The 19,157-nt window shown below is 40.3% G+C and overlaps 1 protein-coding gene across 2 annotated transcripts in view; it reads left to right on the top strand.

Annotated features, from left to right (window-relative positions):
* The window catches only part of cfap61 (cilia and flagella associated protein 61), a 33,590-nt gene that overhangs the window by 4,893 nt on the left and 9,540 nt on the right, over positions 1–19,157 (top strand). For both annotated transcript variants that reach the window (XM_034899343.1, XM_034899344.1), the window contains exons 8-19: positions 722–919; positions 2,119–2,216; positions 3,548–3,587; positions 3,839–3,975; positions 4,518–4,644; positions 5,682–5,759; positions 6,470–6,676; positions 9,213–9,341; positions 13,156–13,283; positions 17,076–17,168; positions 17,376–17,544; positions 18,230–18,398. In XM_034899343.1, coding sequence (XP_034755234.1) covers positions 722–919; positions 2,119–2,216; positions 3,548–3,587; positions 3,839–3,975; positions 4,518–4,644; positions 5,682–5,759; positions 6,470–6,676; positions 9,213–9,341; positions 13,156–13,283; positions 17,076–17,168; positions 17,376–17,544; positions 18,230–18,398 — 1,573 coding nt within the window. The remainder of the gene's footprint in view (positions 1–721; positions 920–2,118; positions 2,217–3,547; positions 3,588–3,838; positions 3,976–4,517; positions 4,645–5,681; positions 5,760–6,469; positions 6,677–9,212; positions 9,342–13,155; positions 13,284–17,075; positions 17,169–17,375; positions 17,545–18,229; positions 18,399–19,157) is intronic.

The raw sequence follows: 19,157 nt of genomic DNA, 5'->3' as shown, positions 1-19,157 counted from the left end.
GGCCAAGACATGCTCTCACTGAACATATTGTGTCCAGACATCTGAAGCATTTTGGGCTTTTTGTGTGAATATGTTCAGCTCCCAGAGAAACAGTCGATCAAACGTTGCTGCAGAGGGTTGGGCTGTTCACTCTGCTGAATGCCACAACCTTTTTGGGACTCTACAGAATAAGTTGTTTGAATATTTCTTTGGTGGTTCTCTTGTCCTGGTAGATGATCTGTTACAGACACGGCATTATTTCAGTCCCAACTCAAACCAACATGGGAGTCAATAGATGTTTGTGAAGGAAATTTCAACTAATCAGAAATATATATTAATGATCACATTTCAAAAACAGTACTTATGAATGATACAAAAAAAATGTTTTGCCAAGTTTTGCCAAGATCATGGTTCTAAAAATATCTCTGCACTTCACTTCACTTCACTTCACTCACTTGTCTGTCAAACAGTGTGGGTGTTGCTGTGATACCTTTTTTTCTTTGCCAGTACGACCAAGTTCTGCTACTGCTGTTTATTTTGAAAAGACCAAAAACGTAAAGACTCATCTCAGGAGAGAACAGCTCCCAGACAGCAAGTGTTTAAAACAGGAAATGTTGGGCAACCGGATAGCCCGGTTGGTTTATTCCTCGACACAGCGGGACGGGGTTCGACTCCGACCTGCAACCCTTTGCTGCATGTCATTCCTCCCTCTCTCAACCCTTTCGTGTGTCTTTCTCTACAGGGTGACGGAGTCGCCATGGGCTTTATCAGGGTCACTTCTGATTTTGATTTGAAAAGGCTGCACGACAGCTTTGAGTTGAGTGGGATAGACGGTTTGTACGAACCGCAGCAGATAAAACAGGATGAACCTGCTGCTCCGTCCGACTCAAAAGAAGAAGATGAAGAACCAAGAAAAACCCGAACCTCGGTCTCACAGCGGGTAAATCAGTGCCCCTGCACTTCTGTAAACTCACTGATTCATGTTACGAGTGTTGATCTCATAAAAAAGTTACAAGTTGTAGTAAAGACATGGTTACGAAAATCAAAATACCAAAAAATAACGATGATGAACATGATTTGACAATTTTATTATTGATCTCTTCCCATATGGAGCTAGATTTGTTTCTTTATTACATGCAAGATCATAAATGATCTGAGAGAGAGAAAAAATGTTTGAGAGAAAACATTTTTTAGAAAAAAATGTTTCACACTGATTGAAACAAATATATAAAAAAATATATTTGAGAATTTTTTTTTCCTCAGAAATTATTTTAAAATTTTTAAATTTATATTCAAACTTTTTTTATTCTCAAATAATATAATTTTTTGCCATTGGTATGAAAACTTTTTCTCTCAAATATGTTTTTGTCTCTCATGAAATGCTTTTTTTGCCATCAGTGTGATAACGTTTTCTCTCAAAAATATTTTTTTTTCTCGCATGTAATTAAGAAACAAATCTAACTCCATATTCCCGTAGGTGTTATTTATGGGAAATGTAACCACCCTGCAATAGTCAAAGCTGCGCATTTTCCAAGTTTTTTTTAAAAACATTTCTGTTGCTTTTTTTCATGTTTTTTTCATGTTTTTCAAAATTTATATGGCCGTCTTTTCAATGTTTTTGTCTCCTTTTTTGAGTTTTTTTTTGCTTTTTGGGGACATTTTTATTGTTTTTTGGACACCTTTTGACATTTCTGTTGCCTTTTTGAATGTTTTTTTTCTGAAGTTTTTGTCTCCTTTTTATGTTTTTTGCACTATTTTGAATCCATTCAGACATGTCCCAGAACCTCCCTAGATAGTTGGAGAGCTGAATGCGTGTGCATGAGCAGTGATTGACACACAGTTAGACAACCTCCCCTCGCCATGATTGGTGCATCTGAACAGGGAGCGATGGAGTTTGGCAAATCACACTACAGGCTGTAGGTGGAGCCTGAGGAGCTGAATTATTTTTTAAATGACCTGCTTCATATGTTTCTACTCGAAGATAGGGTCAGTTTTATATATGTATAACAGAAACTTAGTTTTATAAGTCTTACCTACTGCATCTTTAAAGATATGTTTCAATGTTTTCATGTTGCATTCATGCCAGTATAGTTTTCAGTCTTTTTTTCTAGTTTGTTGATAATGTCACTTTCATCTCAGGAGGAGGAGACACAACCAACTGGAGCGGCACATTTCCCAGAAAAATCCAACACTGTCTGTATTCAGTTCTTCATTATTGACAAGAATTATGAAATGAGGTACGGTCAGGCTGAAGTTTGTGTGAGGATATAAATGAGGATAAAGCTGGCAGTCATCTCTGTTTCATCTTTGCCTCAAATCCCATGAAAAGACTAAAAAATGAATTGCCTATCAAGTGTTGTGTTTGTATCACAAGAACAACACACTCACCAGAGCACCAAATGTGGATTCAAAATAGTCCCAAACAAATGCACTGTTTCCTCCTATTTGTTAAAAAAAACTATAGTGACCAGCTGCTAAAGGGGAGAGCCACAGACAGGAAGTCAGAAAGTATTGAGAGACAAGCTAACACATATTTGGTTTTGGTCTTTTCATGGCATTTGTTGACTGAAAAAAAAAGTTGAATAATGTCTACTTTAAATCCTTCAAATCCAATTGTCTTTTGCTCTAGAATATGTTTGCTTAAGACTTGATCCTTCTTGTTGTGAGGAACTTGAAGAACATGTTCTTTATATCAAAGTAGAGAACTCTTGGAAAATGAGTTACAGTAGTTAGAGTAATAAGGGTAACATGCAAGTTTCTGTAATTCAGATATATTGAAAGTAAGATACCCCACATTCAAATGATTTGATATTTTTAACTTGCATTTGCATTTTTTCTTTCATACATTTCTGAGACAGTGCTTTCGATGGCTTTTGTTGACTGTAAAATAAAAAAAAATAACAAAAAGCAGAATAAGGGCTACCTTAAATCCTTTAAATGCAATAGTCTTGAGCTTGATAAAATGTTAGCAGACTTGATCCTACTTTTAGAAATTGTAACCCTTTATATCAAAGTAGTAAGAGTACTCTTGGGACACTAGTAACATGTACTTAAGGGTAACATGCAACAACCAAAAAATAAAGTTTACAGAATTAAGTTTCTGTAATTCAGTGATATCGAAAGGGAGATACCCCACATATCTACTTTATTTTAAAATATTCAAACATTTTTAAGTTGCGTTTTCCTTTTCCCACTTTTATACTTTTCTGAGGCCTCTTCATTGGCAGTAGCGATGGCAGTCGTCCAGAGTTACATCAGTCATTTGCTGTGTTAAGGCAGGGAGAGTGACTGTTAGTTGGCTCCTGCTGAGCTCCTCTCACCGCCACCTTATCTCCCAGCTGTTACTGAATATGGAGCTGAGTAGCGTCCTGCCGAGAGTGAGCATGTTATTAATGAGAGCTACGCTTAAAGTGACAGCGTGACAGAGTTGGAGGCAAGAAGTTGAGCTGGAAGCAACGGGCAGACCGGGCGGCCAGTTGTTCCACCACAGTGATAACCAGCTTGGCTTGGATTCTGAAGTCTGGCGCTCACACATATTTTCACTTAACTTCCCCTTCTTCTCTTCCAGATCAGTGGACTGTATTCCATATATATTCAGCCATTTCCCTGTAAGTATTGTTTTTGCATGTGGCCGAAGTTTTACCAGAAAACAATTTAGAATCAGAAACAGAAAAGACTTTATTGCCACAATAAGTTAATGAGTTACACTTAAACAAACATTCACATTGATTTCCAGGAAAGTTTATGAAGTTTAAGATATAGAATACTTAAAGAAAATTACCTTTTTTAATGATGAATCGAACATATCTTCTCAGGTTAGTGTGTGTCTGTATTAGTTGTCCTTGTGTCCCTCTGTCAGGATGCAGACTTCTGCATCATCACCGTACCAGCACTGTCCCCAGAGTTCTTGTTGCTGCAGAGCTTCCTCAGAGTGCCGCCCCGGGTCACCAGCTTGCTGCCCCTTGAACTCTACATCTTCCACCGTGCCGGGCTCAGGTGGGTCAGCCTGTATCTGTAATCTGTTTCTTTTCAGTCAACATCAGCATGCCAGATCCCTGTTGCTGTCTTGGTAAGGCTGCCAGGTCCACAGCTTTGAGATTGTTAGTGCTCAGGGAGGAGGTCCCAAACATTTGTGTCAGCACCTGTAAATGATAATGAAATGGAAAAAAAAAACATATTTAAGTCAGTTAGCCTGTTGGATTTGCTCACATTTATTTTTGGAGGTTTTGAAATTGAAGTGCTCTAAGAAGGAAGATGAGGATTTCCCTTCAAACCTTGTACACTTATATCAGCTACATATTATAATTAAATTTTACAAATTAAATAGAGATGAAATAGAGAGATGCTGTTCTTTCTTTCTTGCAGTTGTTTTATTTAATCTACAGTAGATAGTCATCTCTTGTTCATCACTGGAAGAATACAACTCAGCACACAGGCTGCTAGAAAGCCTGCTTGTTGATGATCCTGTTTATTTAGGATAACAACTACTGTATATAATAATAACCTCTTCCTGTTCCATGGTGTGGTTGTTGTTGCAGAAATGTGAAGGTGAGGCCGGCTGTGGCTGCTGACCGGCCTGCTGTCTCTGACCTGGTGAAGGGTCTGAGACTGAACGAGTTGCTGCTGCAGGACCTGGACTGCTTCTATGAGACCCGCAGAGACCCGGTCTGGCAACACACACTCCTATCAAAGCATCACTCTACGTTCAGACTGCAGTTATGATTGTTGGTCATATCTTAATTATCAATGTTAGAGATAGAGCAGGTCAGCACTTTATTTGAAGGACCACAAACAAAGGATGCAGTAATGAAGAAGTAATGTTTACTTAAACACGATTACAACACTACACACTACAATACATTCGTTTTTCTGCCTCGTACATTACTGAAAGTTTATGAAGTACTACATGAATAAATGTATGCTTTTTCAGACATGTCATGTGTGAATTCCTGATAATTGATGTACCAATGTTATAAAGTGCTACCATATTCAGATCCTTGAGTTGAGTAAAAGTACTAATACCCCACTTTAAAAATACTCTGTTAAGTAAAAGTCCTGCATTGACATATTACTTAAAAGTAAATGTCTGTAAGTATCGTCAAGAAAATGTACTTAAAGTATAAAAATACAGAAAAATCCTCACCTCTGAAACCAAACCTACCTTCTTCTCTTTAAATATACCTGTTATGTACTTTTACTTGTTTACCCATCATAGCAGGAGTAGCAGTCTGCTGCTAGAGCTAAACTCTCAAGCTAATTTAGATACCAATGCTAAAGTATGCAACAAAAAGATGTACCTAACATGAAACCAGCTGGCCTGTAATTTGGTCAGTGTTTTGAGATAATTTATTAGCATAAACAGTACATAGAGAAAATAGCAACGTTGAAATTGTAACTGGCTCCCCTTTAACATTTAAAATTATGTTCTGATTGTTTTGGACGATCAAGTGTGACACAAGCTGATTATGATGGTCTTGGAATAACGAGGAATATTGCATGTGTGCCAGGGAACAGATTGGTGAGAATTCAGCTGAACGGATTTCCCTCTCTGACTGACACCCCAGCTGTCCCCGCCGCAGCTCCAAAACTGATAATTAGTTTTGCGGCCACTTCATGTGAATTCATTGCACTGGACGGATACAAGAAGGGGCACATTCAGTTCAACACACACGTACATTTAACAGACTTTGTGTTTTGTTTAGGATGGCGTGGCGCTGCAGGCCTTTGTGGCCCAGGCGCAGAGTCAGGTTGTGGGGATTCTGATCGTCAGAGACGAGCAGGTAGGTGAAGTTAACAGGATGAGGGTTGTGTTAGAGGTGGGGGTTATTTAAAGTACAATTCTGTGTCTGTCTCTCAGGATCAATAACTAACTATTAGAACCATTAGTAGGGATGTATCTTTTATGGAATATATACAGTATATATTTATATATAAAAGAGTATATGAAGAGGAAAATGTATATTATGTCATGTTTACCAAAATGACAAAACAAGTTGGATATTAAACTGGGCCTTCAATAACTTGTAGGGCGGCCTAAACTTTTAGAATACTAAGGTATTTAAATAGCTTACTAATTGTTGGCATGATTTTATAAATCATTTTTTAATGTTAAACATACATGTGGCAGAGTGAACCCTTAGGATTAACTGCATCTGTGGAAGGCCTTAGTGACTTAGATTTTGGCCAGTTAGCAGTGGGGATTTATATTTGCTTATAATATGTAAGGTTCATGTTAAGACTTTGACATTATAAAAAATAACTTGTACAATAATTTAGAGGCCCCCCTGTATTGCCTCTGAGGACACCCAGGGTCCCAGCCCCCCTGTTGAAGATCCCTGATCTACGTAAATTGTACAAAAACAGAAAGACTGTATTAAATAAAAGACAGCTATAGAAATATATCAAATGCAAATATTTGCTCTGGAAATGTTCCTCTGTGATGGAGTTGATCTCAGGAAACTAACTTCATTATTTTATCTGTCTTTGTCAGGACATCGAGTACATCCGTGCCCACTACAACATCGAGAACTTCATCTATTTCAGCCATCACCGCTACGAGGAGCACGCTCAGATACGCCACTTTGTCCTCAAACCTTTCTTCCAGCACTTCACCAAACACGTGTTTAAGGAGGTCCTCCGGCTGGCTCACAAGTCCTGCCTGTTCCACAGAATCTACTCCTCGCACAACAGCCAGGAGGTGGGTGCACACAGGGACCCTCGACACTGGGCCGCTTCCAGCCTCTGTGCATGTCTGCTCAGATAGCGTAATCATCCTCAGATCATACACTGCAAGAAACTAAGAGTACAAAAGTACTCTGACTTTAATGAACTTTTACTGAAATTTGAGTAAAATTACCAATACAAAAATCTAGTAAATCTAGTAGTCTCAAGTAAAAGTAAAAAGTAGCTTGTTTAAAATGGACTGAGAGTAAAGGTTACTTAGTTACTGCTTAACAGCCGGGGGGTTGATATACTTTATGTTTCAGTCAGAAAATTGTTCGCGAAAACAACAGGCAAGACCGCAACAGAACACCTGCTGCTAGGCAGCTAGCAGAGTGGGTTGAAGCTAGGTGGGTAGCTAGCAGTAGTTAAAAACGTAAACCCACGGGGAGTAACAACAATCGTAGCAACCTTCTTCCAAATAGCAGCCATTTTTAAGATTGCTTTGTAATCGGACAGGGATGCATCATATAGAACTGGTAATGCAGACACAGCAGCGATTATTTTTTTCCTCCATTTTTAAAGTACCGGGCTGTCAGAAGACATCACCAGGCATTAAAATTCCAAGCAGCAAACCATCGGTAAAATGTTTGCTCATAAATGCTCTGGTAACCTGGCTATGTAGCCTAGCTGCCTATGCTTAAAATAAAGTGCAATGTCCGAACATGCTAGCGATTGGCCTGACAGCTAGCTACTATAAACTTTGAGTGTATACAGTGTGTGGAAACCTAATGTAAATCGACTGTATTGTCTTAATCTACTCTTGAGTTCATATACTCTAAAAACAAACCATTGACCCTTGATCTTTAAAGCTTGCACTAAGTATTCTATATTAGTATAGTTATACGTGGGTCTTTTTTTGGTAGTTTAGCATTGATGCAATATTCCTACTGCCAAAGCGCCACCTGCTGGCCGCAGAAAGAAGCTGTTTTAGCGAGCAACTTATAAATTAATATAATTCTAAAATTAATGCATGACATAAAACATCCTCGATTGCTGCTGTTATTTATCATTCATTCTACAATTTAAGTTGTTTTGATTGCGCTTTGCTTGAGAGGCTATCCCAAATTCAAGTGTGAAGAAAACAAGAACATATGCTCAAAGCTGATTGTTTGTTGTTGCCCCCACTGCAATTTGATTGACTGTTACCATTAAGTACCATTGTTCTCAATGGCGCGTTGTTGTCTTGACCTTCTTTAAGAAGATAATAGCTGCGGTCACCATGAACGATGTGGATTATCTTCTACAGAACACATTTAAAACTCACCCTGAGTTTTAAAGTAGAGAAAACCCCTTGGTGCTCACTAGCTCCTGTACATAACTATACATCAAACCTTTGGTAAAAAGAATCATATTTAACAAGGAGTTGGTGAAGTAACATTAACTAACTGCTAACATTAGCTTGTTAGAGAAGATACTTATTTTAGGCTTCCGGTGATTATTATTCGGAGGGGTTAAGATCAAGCCAACAGGATCTCAAGCATCTTTCTGGGTGGATTATCAAACATGAAAGCATAAGGAGAACAAGGTAAAATTGTGTGAAATTATCTTCTACAGAACAAAGCTAATGTTACGTAAACTGACAGCGCTTTCTGACGGGGAATTAAGGAGTTTAACATCAATTAATGTCAGAGTGGAACAGCTGTGTGCTCTAAGATGATCACCTGTTGAACTCGGTGGGAAATGTGAAATAGCACTTATTTAAAATTGTATCTGGTTTTCCATCTGTCCAAAGTAGTTGTTGCCCTGTCATTCGTTCCACATAAAATTACCACTGACAACACGGTTGAATACATTTTAGTCCAGCTTAGTAGCTAAAGTATCTTGTAGCTATTTTCTAATAATAATCTTTATAGAGCATCTGTTAAACACCAAGTGCTTCACAGCTAAAGTAAAACATCCCAGTCATAAAAACATCAGTTTAAAGAAACAAAACAAAAATGTAAATTTCAACGAAAGTGAAAAAGTGTCGGAGGCACTAGAATTTAATTTTGACAAAGACAAGAAAAACATCTTGGATACCGCAAATTGTCTTCTGTAGCCGTTCAGGCTGATCTGACAGATGGATTTGTTCATATAAAATGTTGAAAGCAGACCATTTCTTGCAGAGTGTGCCCCCCAGCAGGCTGCTGTCTCCGGGGTCGGGCAGCAGGTGCCAACAGTGCTGCCAGCTCCACCTCTCCACACCATAATAAGACATTTCCTCAACATGTAGAGGCCTCCACTTCCTCTGCTAATTACCTTACACAAACAAGTACCAGATTGGGGAGATGATGATGTGCAAATAGAATAATGGCAGAAGATAACCAGAAAATTATCTCTGTTCAGGCAGCGGGTGATGTTTTCCACCGAGCTCACAACACTGATGTAAACCTTGCATCATCAAACCTCTTCACCTGAGCTCATTATCACTTCCAGTTGCCTCTAAGTCCCCACACTGATGCTGTTTAACCTCATAGGAGAGTCTCTCTTTCTGAGTTCACTGACATTATGCCCTCCTCTTCTGCACACAGAATTCCTGCGTCCACCATCTGGATTTTGTCCTCAACTGTGCGGTGCCTGTCCGCCCACGACGCCAGATCATCTACCCGCTGAAGGAACTTGGCATCAACGCCCCTTCCAGGCAGATCACCGAGAGCCAGGTGGGCCCAGCGGCAGCTGGCTGACAGGGCCTCAGCCTGCCTGGGAATGTAGATTAGCTGGGGGGCTACTGACAGAGGGAACACAGCAGTGTGTTGTTGTGACCACTAGACGGTGCTGTTTCAAAGGGGAACAGAGTGGAACCCAGGGTGTTTCACGGAAAGGGATGAATGGGAACCTCCAGTAGAGACGTGTAGAAAACACAGTAATATGGAATATCCATTTATGCTTTGATTTTTTTAGAGTTTTTCAAAAAGTGTTTCCACAAACCACATCTAAATAGTTTTTTGGTTGGCCGTGAACGGTTAACTTCATTTCTAATTTGATTTCTCTGTTAAAAAGCGAACTAAAACATTGCCAACAGATTTTATGTGTAGAAAATAATTTTGGTTTTCAGACACAAAAATCACAGAGATTATCTGAAAATGCAAAATTATTTGGAAGGTCTTTAGCGTTAAACCACTGAGTCTGACCTATTCTGATATGAGTCTGTACAGGCGCCTGGTAAGCTCACCTGGTAGAGTGTGCGCTCAGTCCTCGATACGGGTTTGGTTCCGATCTGAGCCCCTTTTCTGCACGTCATTCCTCTTCTCATTCTCACCCTTTTACGTCTAAGCTGTCCTATCAAATAAAGTCCTAAAATGACACATAAAAACAACTTTAAAAATATGAGTCTTTACATACTCACTATGAAATGTAATGAGATAGATAGATTTTTTTGTTATTAAACAACAAGTTCTTGAAAATGTAAAACCTTATGATTTTGGAGCGGTGTAGGAGCCCTTAATGCGTCACTATCTTTCAACCAAAGTACTTGAATGAGAAGCATACCCCAGCTTTAAAGACACTAATTTTCTCTCAAAGTGGTTTTTAGTACCAATGTATAGCCTCTTTCTGACCAAGTAGTTACACACACATACAACAACAAACGAGCATGGAGGTCATCGGAATGTTCCTGTTGTGGCTTGTTGGGATCCTCATAACAGAGTAACCAGCCTGGAGTACTTAACAGAGAAACACAGAAGACGAGGGCTCCAGCGCAATATGATCCTCCGCATTAGTCCACTTTTCAGAGTTCAGCATTTCATCCATTCTAGTAGTACTTCACGTAGTCAAGTAATTATTGAAGTAGTCAATGTTTTGCTAAAACAGATGGCATGGCTTCTACAGATGGCGCCCTGTGGGGGCGTGACTTATAATTTGGACCAATCAATATAGACCTAGGTCAAAAGGGAAAAAAGACCCTGCTCTGAAGTAGGGGCAGAAAGAGTTACAGGAACTGCGGTCAGATGAACTTAATAATCCCCAATTGGTCCAGTCGGAACACAAGAAAATAAAAGGTTCTATGAATGTTATTTTCTAAGTACTGCTAAAATCCCTCCGGTCGGAAAGCCGCTTTTGAAACTGTCCCTCAGGACTAGCTGTCTATTTTAAGTAACTTAAGCAGATAGTGTCGCTATAAGAGCAACTCTTTTTGATAAACAAAAAGAAACTAAGCTGGTAAAATAAAGTAACAAGTGAATAAAGATAATCACAAGCTCTCCTTCTGTTCAAATTCTACCATGAGTCCTGAGTTCTGTCAAGCCTGTCTCATCTTAATGTGGCTGTGATTTATTTTAACGTTGTGCACTTCAAATATTTACCACATGTGCAACAGCTGCTGTCTTTAGACCCGAGGCGACACCGTGTACACTCACACGTTCATTACACTCCATCAAACCCAATTCTCCTCTGTTACACAGCAGTCATGATTTCCAGGCTGCCGTGCAGATAAGAGCTTCACCTCCGAGCTGAATCTCTGCCTCCTGATGTCGGCCTCGGGACGATTAATCACATTTAAAGCACCTGTTCCCTCTCTGTCAATACAGGATTGTATTACACAGAGCCGCAGCCATTGTGTTTTGGGAAGGTGAGGCATCTCCGGCGTGATAAGAGCTGCTGCACCTGCTCCAGCGCACATGTAGATGAGACGGGAGCTTTGTTCATCTGATTACCTCATCTGGTTAATTCCTGCGGTATTCAGGTTGATGCACGTAGACAAATAACAAATACAGGGTTTTTACATATAAATTGATACTCATTTTCAATAAATGTCAAAATACAGTGTCTACATGACACACGGCTTAAAACTCAACGGATATCTGATACGTTTTTTACATATTAAGTGTTTTAATGGTTCGCTTTTATAGGAAATAGTAGCCAGCAACATTTTCCTATAAATTTTTAATGAGGTCTCTGACTGATGTCCTTCTTTTTGGCCGGGCGTCATCTTGACGGGGGTCATCTGCTTTCTTTGTGTTGGCGTTCTAACCTCGGGTGGATTTCTGAGGACTATGGTTAACTGCTCCTCAGATCTCTGCAGGGTAAATCCAGACAGCTAGCTAGACTGTCCAATCTGAGTTTTCTGTTGAACTAAAATAACTTTTCAACGTACATATGTTCCACCAAAACAAGTTTCTTCCCGAGGCTATTTTGCAGAGGCATCGTGGCTCCGTCCGGGGCTTAGCACCACCCAAGATAATTGTGGTTGGTTTAAAGAAATGCCAATAAACCAGAGCACATTTTTCTCTTATCCCAGAATGCTGTGTGGACTAGGCAGACCCTCCTCCACGGCGCTGTGGAGGTCTGGCAGTGTGAGACTATTCAGCAGTGATCCAGTCCAACTTTTCCACTTAATGCTTTAAATGAAATGTAAATCATTGTTGCATTTGGGAAAAAAATATGTTGCTGCTCCTTGGGAGTCGTTTGTCTCTCCTTTTGTTTTTCACAGGCCACAGGCTTCAAGGTTAAACTTCTTATTAAAAATCAAATACTTTTCAACACAGTTTTGATGAATCAACCAGGACAGATTTATTTTCTGAAAATGAATGTAACATTCACAAACAACCCTGTGCTCCCGAAATATCTCCATTGTCACAACTCTAAAACAGCAACTTGGTAAAATATCTTCCCAAAGTATCCTCGAAAACTTGCCTTTTATAAGTAACTTTTGACCTGATGACAATGATAGTTGAATGAAAGGATTAAAAAGAAGAAATTTTAAACTGGGTAAAAGTGTTGTAAAGTATAAGTAGGCACCATCATTCGTTTTCTTTTGCTGCAATTAAAAATATTTCATTTATTTGTCCAATATGTGCAAACATACATTTATCATACTAAATAACCACAAGCTCTTTTTCCCTGCTAATCAAACCCCACAACTTCTCTCACTATGTGACAGATGTGCCACACATGCCCTCATGGAAATTATTTGAATATTACACAAAGGTTAATTTCACCCTCGGGTTTCCCCCACCTATTTGCTCAATGCTGTTTTCATCCAACAAGGTGCATTGTGGGGCCAATCTGCCTAATTACAGATGATGAAGGAGCCATTAGCTGCCATAGCTCACAGTGCGAGGACCAGACACACTTGGTGGTGGAGGCATTGGTAAATTAGAATGCGGTGGCCTACTAATTCCCGTGGGAGTGTTTTGTAGTGATTGTGGAAAAGTCGTCCCTAACTGTCAGGTTGCCCGCTTGATCTCTGTGTTTCTCTGTTTCTCATTACAATCTAAAGCTGCATTTACTGCAATTCTCATATTTTTCTTACTGTATTTATTGATTTTTAGAACATCTGAATAAAGAGCAAACATTAATACTCAAGCGGGTGTAGACAGCAGGGGGGAAAGTACACCAGGGTGCAAATGTCACCAGTCATTTTGGTAGATTTTGTCTCACTGACTTGTCTTCTTTCTCTCTCTCTCTCTCTCTCTCTCTCTCTCTCTCTCTCTCTCTCTCTCTCTCTCTCTCTCTCTCTCTCTCTGTACCTCTCAGGCATCGTTTGGCCTCTATCTCATCAGCAGAAAGTTAACCATGGAGCCAAAGGTCACCATTAACGCCAGGATTGTGGTGGTGGGGGCATCAGACACAGGTTTATCTTTCCTGGAGGTGCTTTGTTCCTGGTGAGTCCGTTTTAAAACTAGATCCTCAGTGAAATTATGCTTTCCTTTGTTTGAATTAGTAGCGGCAGTGACAAATAATGTCAAAATTCTTCCTCTGTAACCATGACTGGATTAACCTTTTAAGGGGCCCTGGGGCAATAAGTTTCTCTCAGACCCCTATTAACCCCCCCCCCCACACACACACACACACACACACACACACACATACATACATACACATCTCACCATCTGTGCATGGCCTATGTACCCTGTCATCTCCAACTTCCAGTGCTCCTATACTAGGATAAAACAACCTGCTTCCACATGTTCTTTGTGTCTGTTAGTTTGTGGTAATTCGATGTAAGATCCCCAGCCTGATATATCCTCTTTGTCTATGCAATAAAAACTCATCAGTGAGCCACGCTGTTGCACCGGGTCAGTGTGTATAAACACACACTGTATATTTTATGACTCAATACCCCACACCCCGTCCTGCTGCCACAAATACTCAATTATCATCTTAAATTCATCTTTTAGAGGTATTTACCTAACCTTATATGCACATCTGTCTTGTGTAAAGAGATAACTTGGCACTAAAGCTGAAAAGTGGAACTTCACTTTTTTGAAATTCTTCAATCTCTTTTGAAAACATACCTTTGCTCATGTGGAATAATTGTTTTGGTGCTTGAAATGAGTTCACCAAAGTTTTATGTTCACAAAAGTAGTGTAAAATGTGAATAATAGTGTAGATAAATGTAAAATAAATGTGTAAGTGTTGTCCCTCGCTCTTCTTTCACCATAGAGGGACTTCATGGGATGTGTTACTAGAGTTTATTTTTTCAATTTAATATATAAAAAGCACAGAAAAAGCGCAATGGAGGTGATGCCTGCTAATAAGATGCTGCAAGTGCTTTCACCATACTACATGACACTCTTGGGAATCATTGTATGCTGCAGCCCGCAGTAGAAACAGATTATTACAAGACACACAATCAAAATCCAAAATTGTACTCAAACAGAACTTCAATGAGTAGCAAAATGTGCCGGAATCTGTCAGTTAGTGTGTGTTTGTGTAACAGGTAACAGAAGGACAACACTTTTATCTAGGGCCAGTAAACACAGACGAGCAGTAAATGTAAGAGTTATGATATAACTGTCATTAGAGAGCATTCACATCTTGTTCCTCACAAATTCTGATGCGTTTGTAGAGAAATACTCCTGAACCAAGGCTTCTTTCATACTTTTTTTTATCATCTTTTATTCCGGAATCCAATCTCTGGAAATGTCACTTGACTCCAGATTGGTCTTCTTACATGTTGCCTTTGTCCTTGTTTTGTGAGATTAACTGCTCCGGCAGATAATAAGAAGCGCAGGGCTGCTGATTCAGAACCAGACGATAGCTGCCAGGCAACCGTGCTCGTTGTTGTGCACGAGCAAGATTTAAGAGCTGGCGAGGCTGGCACGCCGATGATGGCAGGGCACGCAGCTGTGTGAGGCCTGGCATTCAGCAGGACCAGCGCTGGCCCCCTTTAATTAGCCACTCCACTGTCCCCTCCCCTCCATCAGGGATCTGCTGCAGCGATCTGTGTTTGCTGTCACTAATGAGTTGACTAATGAGGCAGTTAGTGTCCGCTGAACTAATGGTGAGGTGGCGACGCATTGAGAGGCTGAATGATGGGTCAGTTTCGGCCTGCTGGGGCCCCTCTTATCAGCCCTGCCCAAACGTCCATTCCCCCTTTCCACCCCCCCACCTCTACACAGCTTCCATTTGCTTATTGAATGCAGCCCAGCAGCGCACCCCCACCCCCCCGCAACTTCATTACTGGCTGGGACGGGGTCAGACAGATAAAGAGCTCTGCGGCAGCTCGGCCCTCTGCTCGTCGCGGTCAGGCTGCAGGGTTGCTACGGCCGTCTGTCACCAGCTGATAACAGAGCAAATCCATGGCTTCTTATTCTCTCACACCCAGACACCAATAATGGACATGAATCCACCCTCTGGCACAGATTAACATGGAAAGTTTGACTGCACTCATTGTCTGATGGCTGATTATTATTATTATAATTTGCATGCTTGCCTCTAAATCAAAGGTCAAACTACTAATGACACAGAACTTTGAAATGATACTCAAGGATACTTCACTTTTTTTCATCTTTGATTGCTGAGCTTTCATTTTTATGCAATCTACTCACTCTACAAGTGAGAACTGTAACCTAATTTAAACGTAAAGGTCCCATGGCATGAAAATGTTACTTTATGATTTTTTTTTTAACATTAATATGAATTCCCCCAGCCTGCCTGTGGTACCCCAGTTGCTACAAACGGTGATAGGTGTAAACAGAGCCCTGGGTATCCTAATCTGCCTTTGAGAAAATTAAACCTCAGATGGGCCGACCTGGAATCTTGCTCCTTATGAGGTTATAAGGGGCACGGTTATGGGATAATTCGTCCTAATACGAGTTTGTTCAACATTGAAATTACTTTGAAGCTGTTATATTAAGGTACAAAACTTGCATAGTGTGCTATTAATAAATCCATAATCAAGTTAATTGTCAAACAAAAATGTAAAAACTATCATTGGTTTCAGCTTCTCAAATGTGAGCATTTTCTATGTTTCTACACATTGTGTGTGTATGTATGTATGTGTGTATATATATATATATATATGAACGATATATATATATATATATATATATATATATATATATATGAACGATATATGAACGATATATGAACGAATAAATCATATAAATCAACAAGTTAATTGAAAATGGAAACCATTGTTTATTGCAAACTTTCCAAAGTGTTTCTCACTCTACTAGAGAGAGAGGGAGGGAAATATGGACACAGTCTTTTATTATGACATATGCAATCAAAAGTATCCACAATGATCTTTTAAAACCCGAGATTTTAAGTTTGCCAAATCTCTGCTGGTTGACAAATTTGTATCATCTCCCTCACAGCGTATTTCGCCAGTTGTACTACTCGTGAGTAATGTAGCACAACAGCCAGTTCAGCAGCATTTTGGTGTCTGGCGCTGTATATCTGTGCCGCTAGGCGTTTTTTGTGGCAGGAAGCTGAGATAAGAACAGAGCAGGAGGTGATCAGAGCGTCAGTGTGATAAGGCTGAACAATGCAAGGTACGCACTCTGCTTTTCACTGGACAAAGGAGCTGGTGCTGCCATTATCTGCGGTGTAATGTCCTGTAGGACACCACAGAAGAAGTAATTTACATCACAAGAGATGTTGTATATTGTGGACAGTAAACGGACACAAGGAAAGAGGGAAGTGTAGGATTTTTCAGGATGCTTAGGAACCACACATGCATCAGTCGGCTGGAGAACTCCCACCTGAGCACCATTAGTTCAACATCTGAGATGTTCCATTTGTTTAATGTTTCTCAGAATTTTTAGATGTCTCTATTCAAGCACTTTAAGTTTTACTGAAGCAATATTTGAGTGGAAGAGGAACTAGTAAGTGAAACTTGATGTCTGAGCTCCTTAATTTTCAACACAAATAGTATTAGCAGCAGCACCAGCTAATATTTATTGTTCATGTATGTTCATGGATCTTCCTGTTGTATCTGACTCAAAGTTTGATTTCTCTTCTTATATTCTTTTTTTTCATCTAAGCATGGCTGACATTAGCTAGGCTTTCTAAATGCTGTTGCCCATAACTGTATAAAGAAGGTAGTTGTTATTGAATTACAGTTGTCCTTGCCCAGATAACATTTGTGATGCCCTGTTTCCTGTACGTATTCACTGTATCCTGTGGAAAAGCACTCATGCTATTCAGTGTTGTTTGTTCTCTCACAGCCCTCACCTGAGGTTCAACCACCTGAGCCTTGTCTCAACTCACGGTTTCCTCAACGTCTACAACCATGAGGACGTCGGGTTTCTGTCCACAAGGTGAGTGAATGTAACGTCAGGCATGGAAATGGAAAATCATGTTTGGCATCTTACATTGAATGAATGAATGAATTATAATGGATCACAACATACCATGAGAACGTTCCAAAAACATTATCCCTTCATTTTATGTATAGTTTTAAAGTCAAGTTAGCATTCACAACTACATTAGCTAACTACATTAAGAGGTTTCTTCACTTCCTGCAGTCATGCATACAGCAGCAGAGACTTGGCCCAGCTACCTCTGCATTCAAACGTCAGTGTGGTGACTGGGAAGATGTTGGGCATCAACAGGAAGTCCAAACACATCCGTGTGTCCGGGGGTAGGAAGGTGCCCTACGATCACCTCGTCCTGTGCACGGGCCTGCAGTACCAGGTGAGACAATAGGCACTTACAGTTTTTAAAATGTAAGCATTACTTTATCGCCCCTGCTCATTTTTCTCCTTTTGCTCCTGTACCACTCACACCATGAGTTCGAAGCATGCCCGAGCTCGTCTCTGCATTACCGCAGCACAGAACATGCAGGTGAATGGGGCCTGCCATCCCTCCCATTGTGCAAGTGCCTGTCTGGCTAACTTTTTGCTGGCGGAAAAGGAGAATAGGAACTGTTCATCCAATAAATACAACACAGTTTTTTAATTTTTTGGAGCAAGAAGTGCAGATTTGAATCTGAGTTGGGCAAGGAGCATAAATTCGATTTTTACCACTCCACTCACATGCTGTGTTACACACCAGTTTGAAGGATCTCTCCCAAGAACTATATACCTGCAAGTTTTTTTTTTTCAACTTCACTCACCGCGTTAAGGACCACCGCGCCGGGAGCAGACGTTCCTGATGCCTAGCTAGTTAGCCGTCCGTATGCCAACATTTGCCAAAAATATGCCAACATAATATGATCTCATTCATCTGTCCTTTCACAATACTACTTATCTTCTGTGATTGGTGATTATTCTATGGGGGCCTGAGCTGTTTGTGAGTCGCTTTGATGTTTTGCAATGTACGTTATTCATCAAAATTGACATCATTATTCAATGTGTGTCTGTTTTATGCAATGCTGTAGGTTCCCTGTCCTACTGGTGTGGATCTGAGCCAGCCCATCACAATCAAGCAGCTGCAGCCTCAGTCCAGATACACAGGGCCCATCCCATCTAACCTCTTCACCCTCAACGACCTCAGCGACTGCATAGCTGCTCGCCGCTGGCTGTGTGCCAACTTTGTGGAGCTGGAGGGTAAGTGAACACACACATACACACAGAGAACCTAAAATGAATCTGTAGTACTATGTCATTACTCAGCCAGTCAGCACTGAAGTGCCCCAGTGTAATTAGCAGCTAATTAGCTGCAGAGAAATCTTTCATCTCTGTGAATCAGGTCAGCCTCTTCCATCCCTTTTCCATTATCAGATCACTTTCTGAGAGCCAGGCTTTTCAGAGCAGGAAAAAAAATAAACACTGTCATTAAGCAAAATTAATCTGCTCTCTGAAGGAATTGTGCAGTGATCTAGAGTGAAGCTTTTATATGTACTAATTAGGTGATCCCAGTCATAAAGGAAAACCATTAAAAAATGCAAATTGTCGTGGCAGACTCCAGCAGATACCATGTTTATTTCCATATTTTAAGAATAATAACAAAAGAAAACTGAGTAAATGCAAACTGTTTTGCATTAGCCTAAAGCAGATGTAGCTTTTCTATCTTGGCCCAAGCTTAAAATATATTTTTCTTGTTAACAAATTGTAAATCCAGCATGTCTGTCTAAATACTCTCTGATTCCTGTCTGCCTGTTTGGTTCCTACTGAAGACTTCAATCTTTAAAACTAAATTAAACGGCGCCCAGATAGCTCAGTTGGTGGAGCGGGTGCGGGGTTTACTACTTGGCGCAGCAGGCCCAGGTTTGGCTCCGACCTGCGGTCCTGTGCTGCGTGTCATTCCCTCTCTCTCAGCTGCCCTATCATCAAAGGCCTAAAAAGGCAAAAAATGTAAAAAGAAAT

Source organism: Etheostoma cragini, chromosome 18 (assembly GCF_013103735.1).
Source record: "Etheostoma cragini isolate CJK2018 chromosome 18, CSU_Ecrag_1.0, whole genome shotgun sequence".
Taxonomy (NCBI): Eukaryota; Metazoa; Chordata; class Actinopteri; order Perciformes; family Percidae; genus Etheostoma; species Etheostoma cragini.
This window is presented reverse-complemented; position numbering and strand designations above follow the sequence as displayed.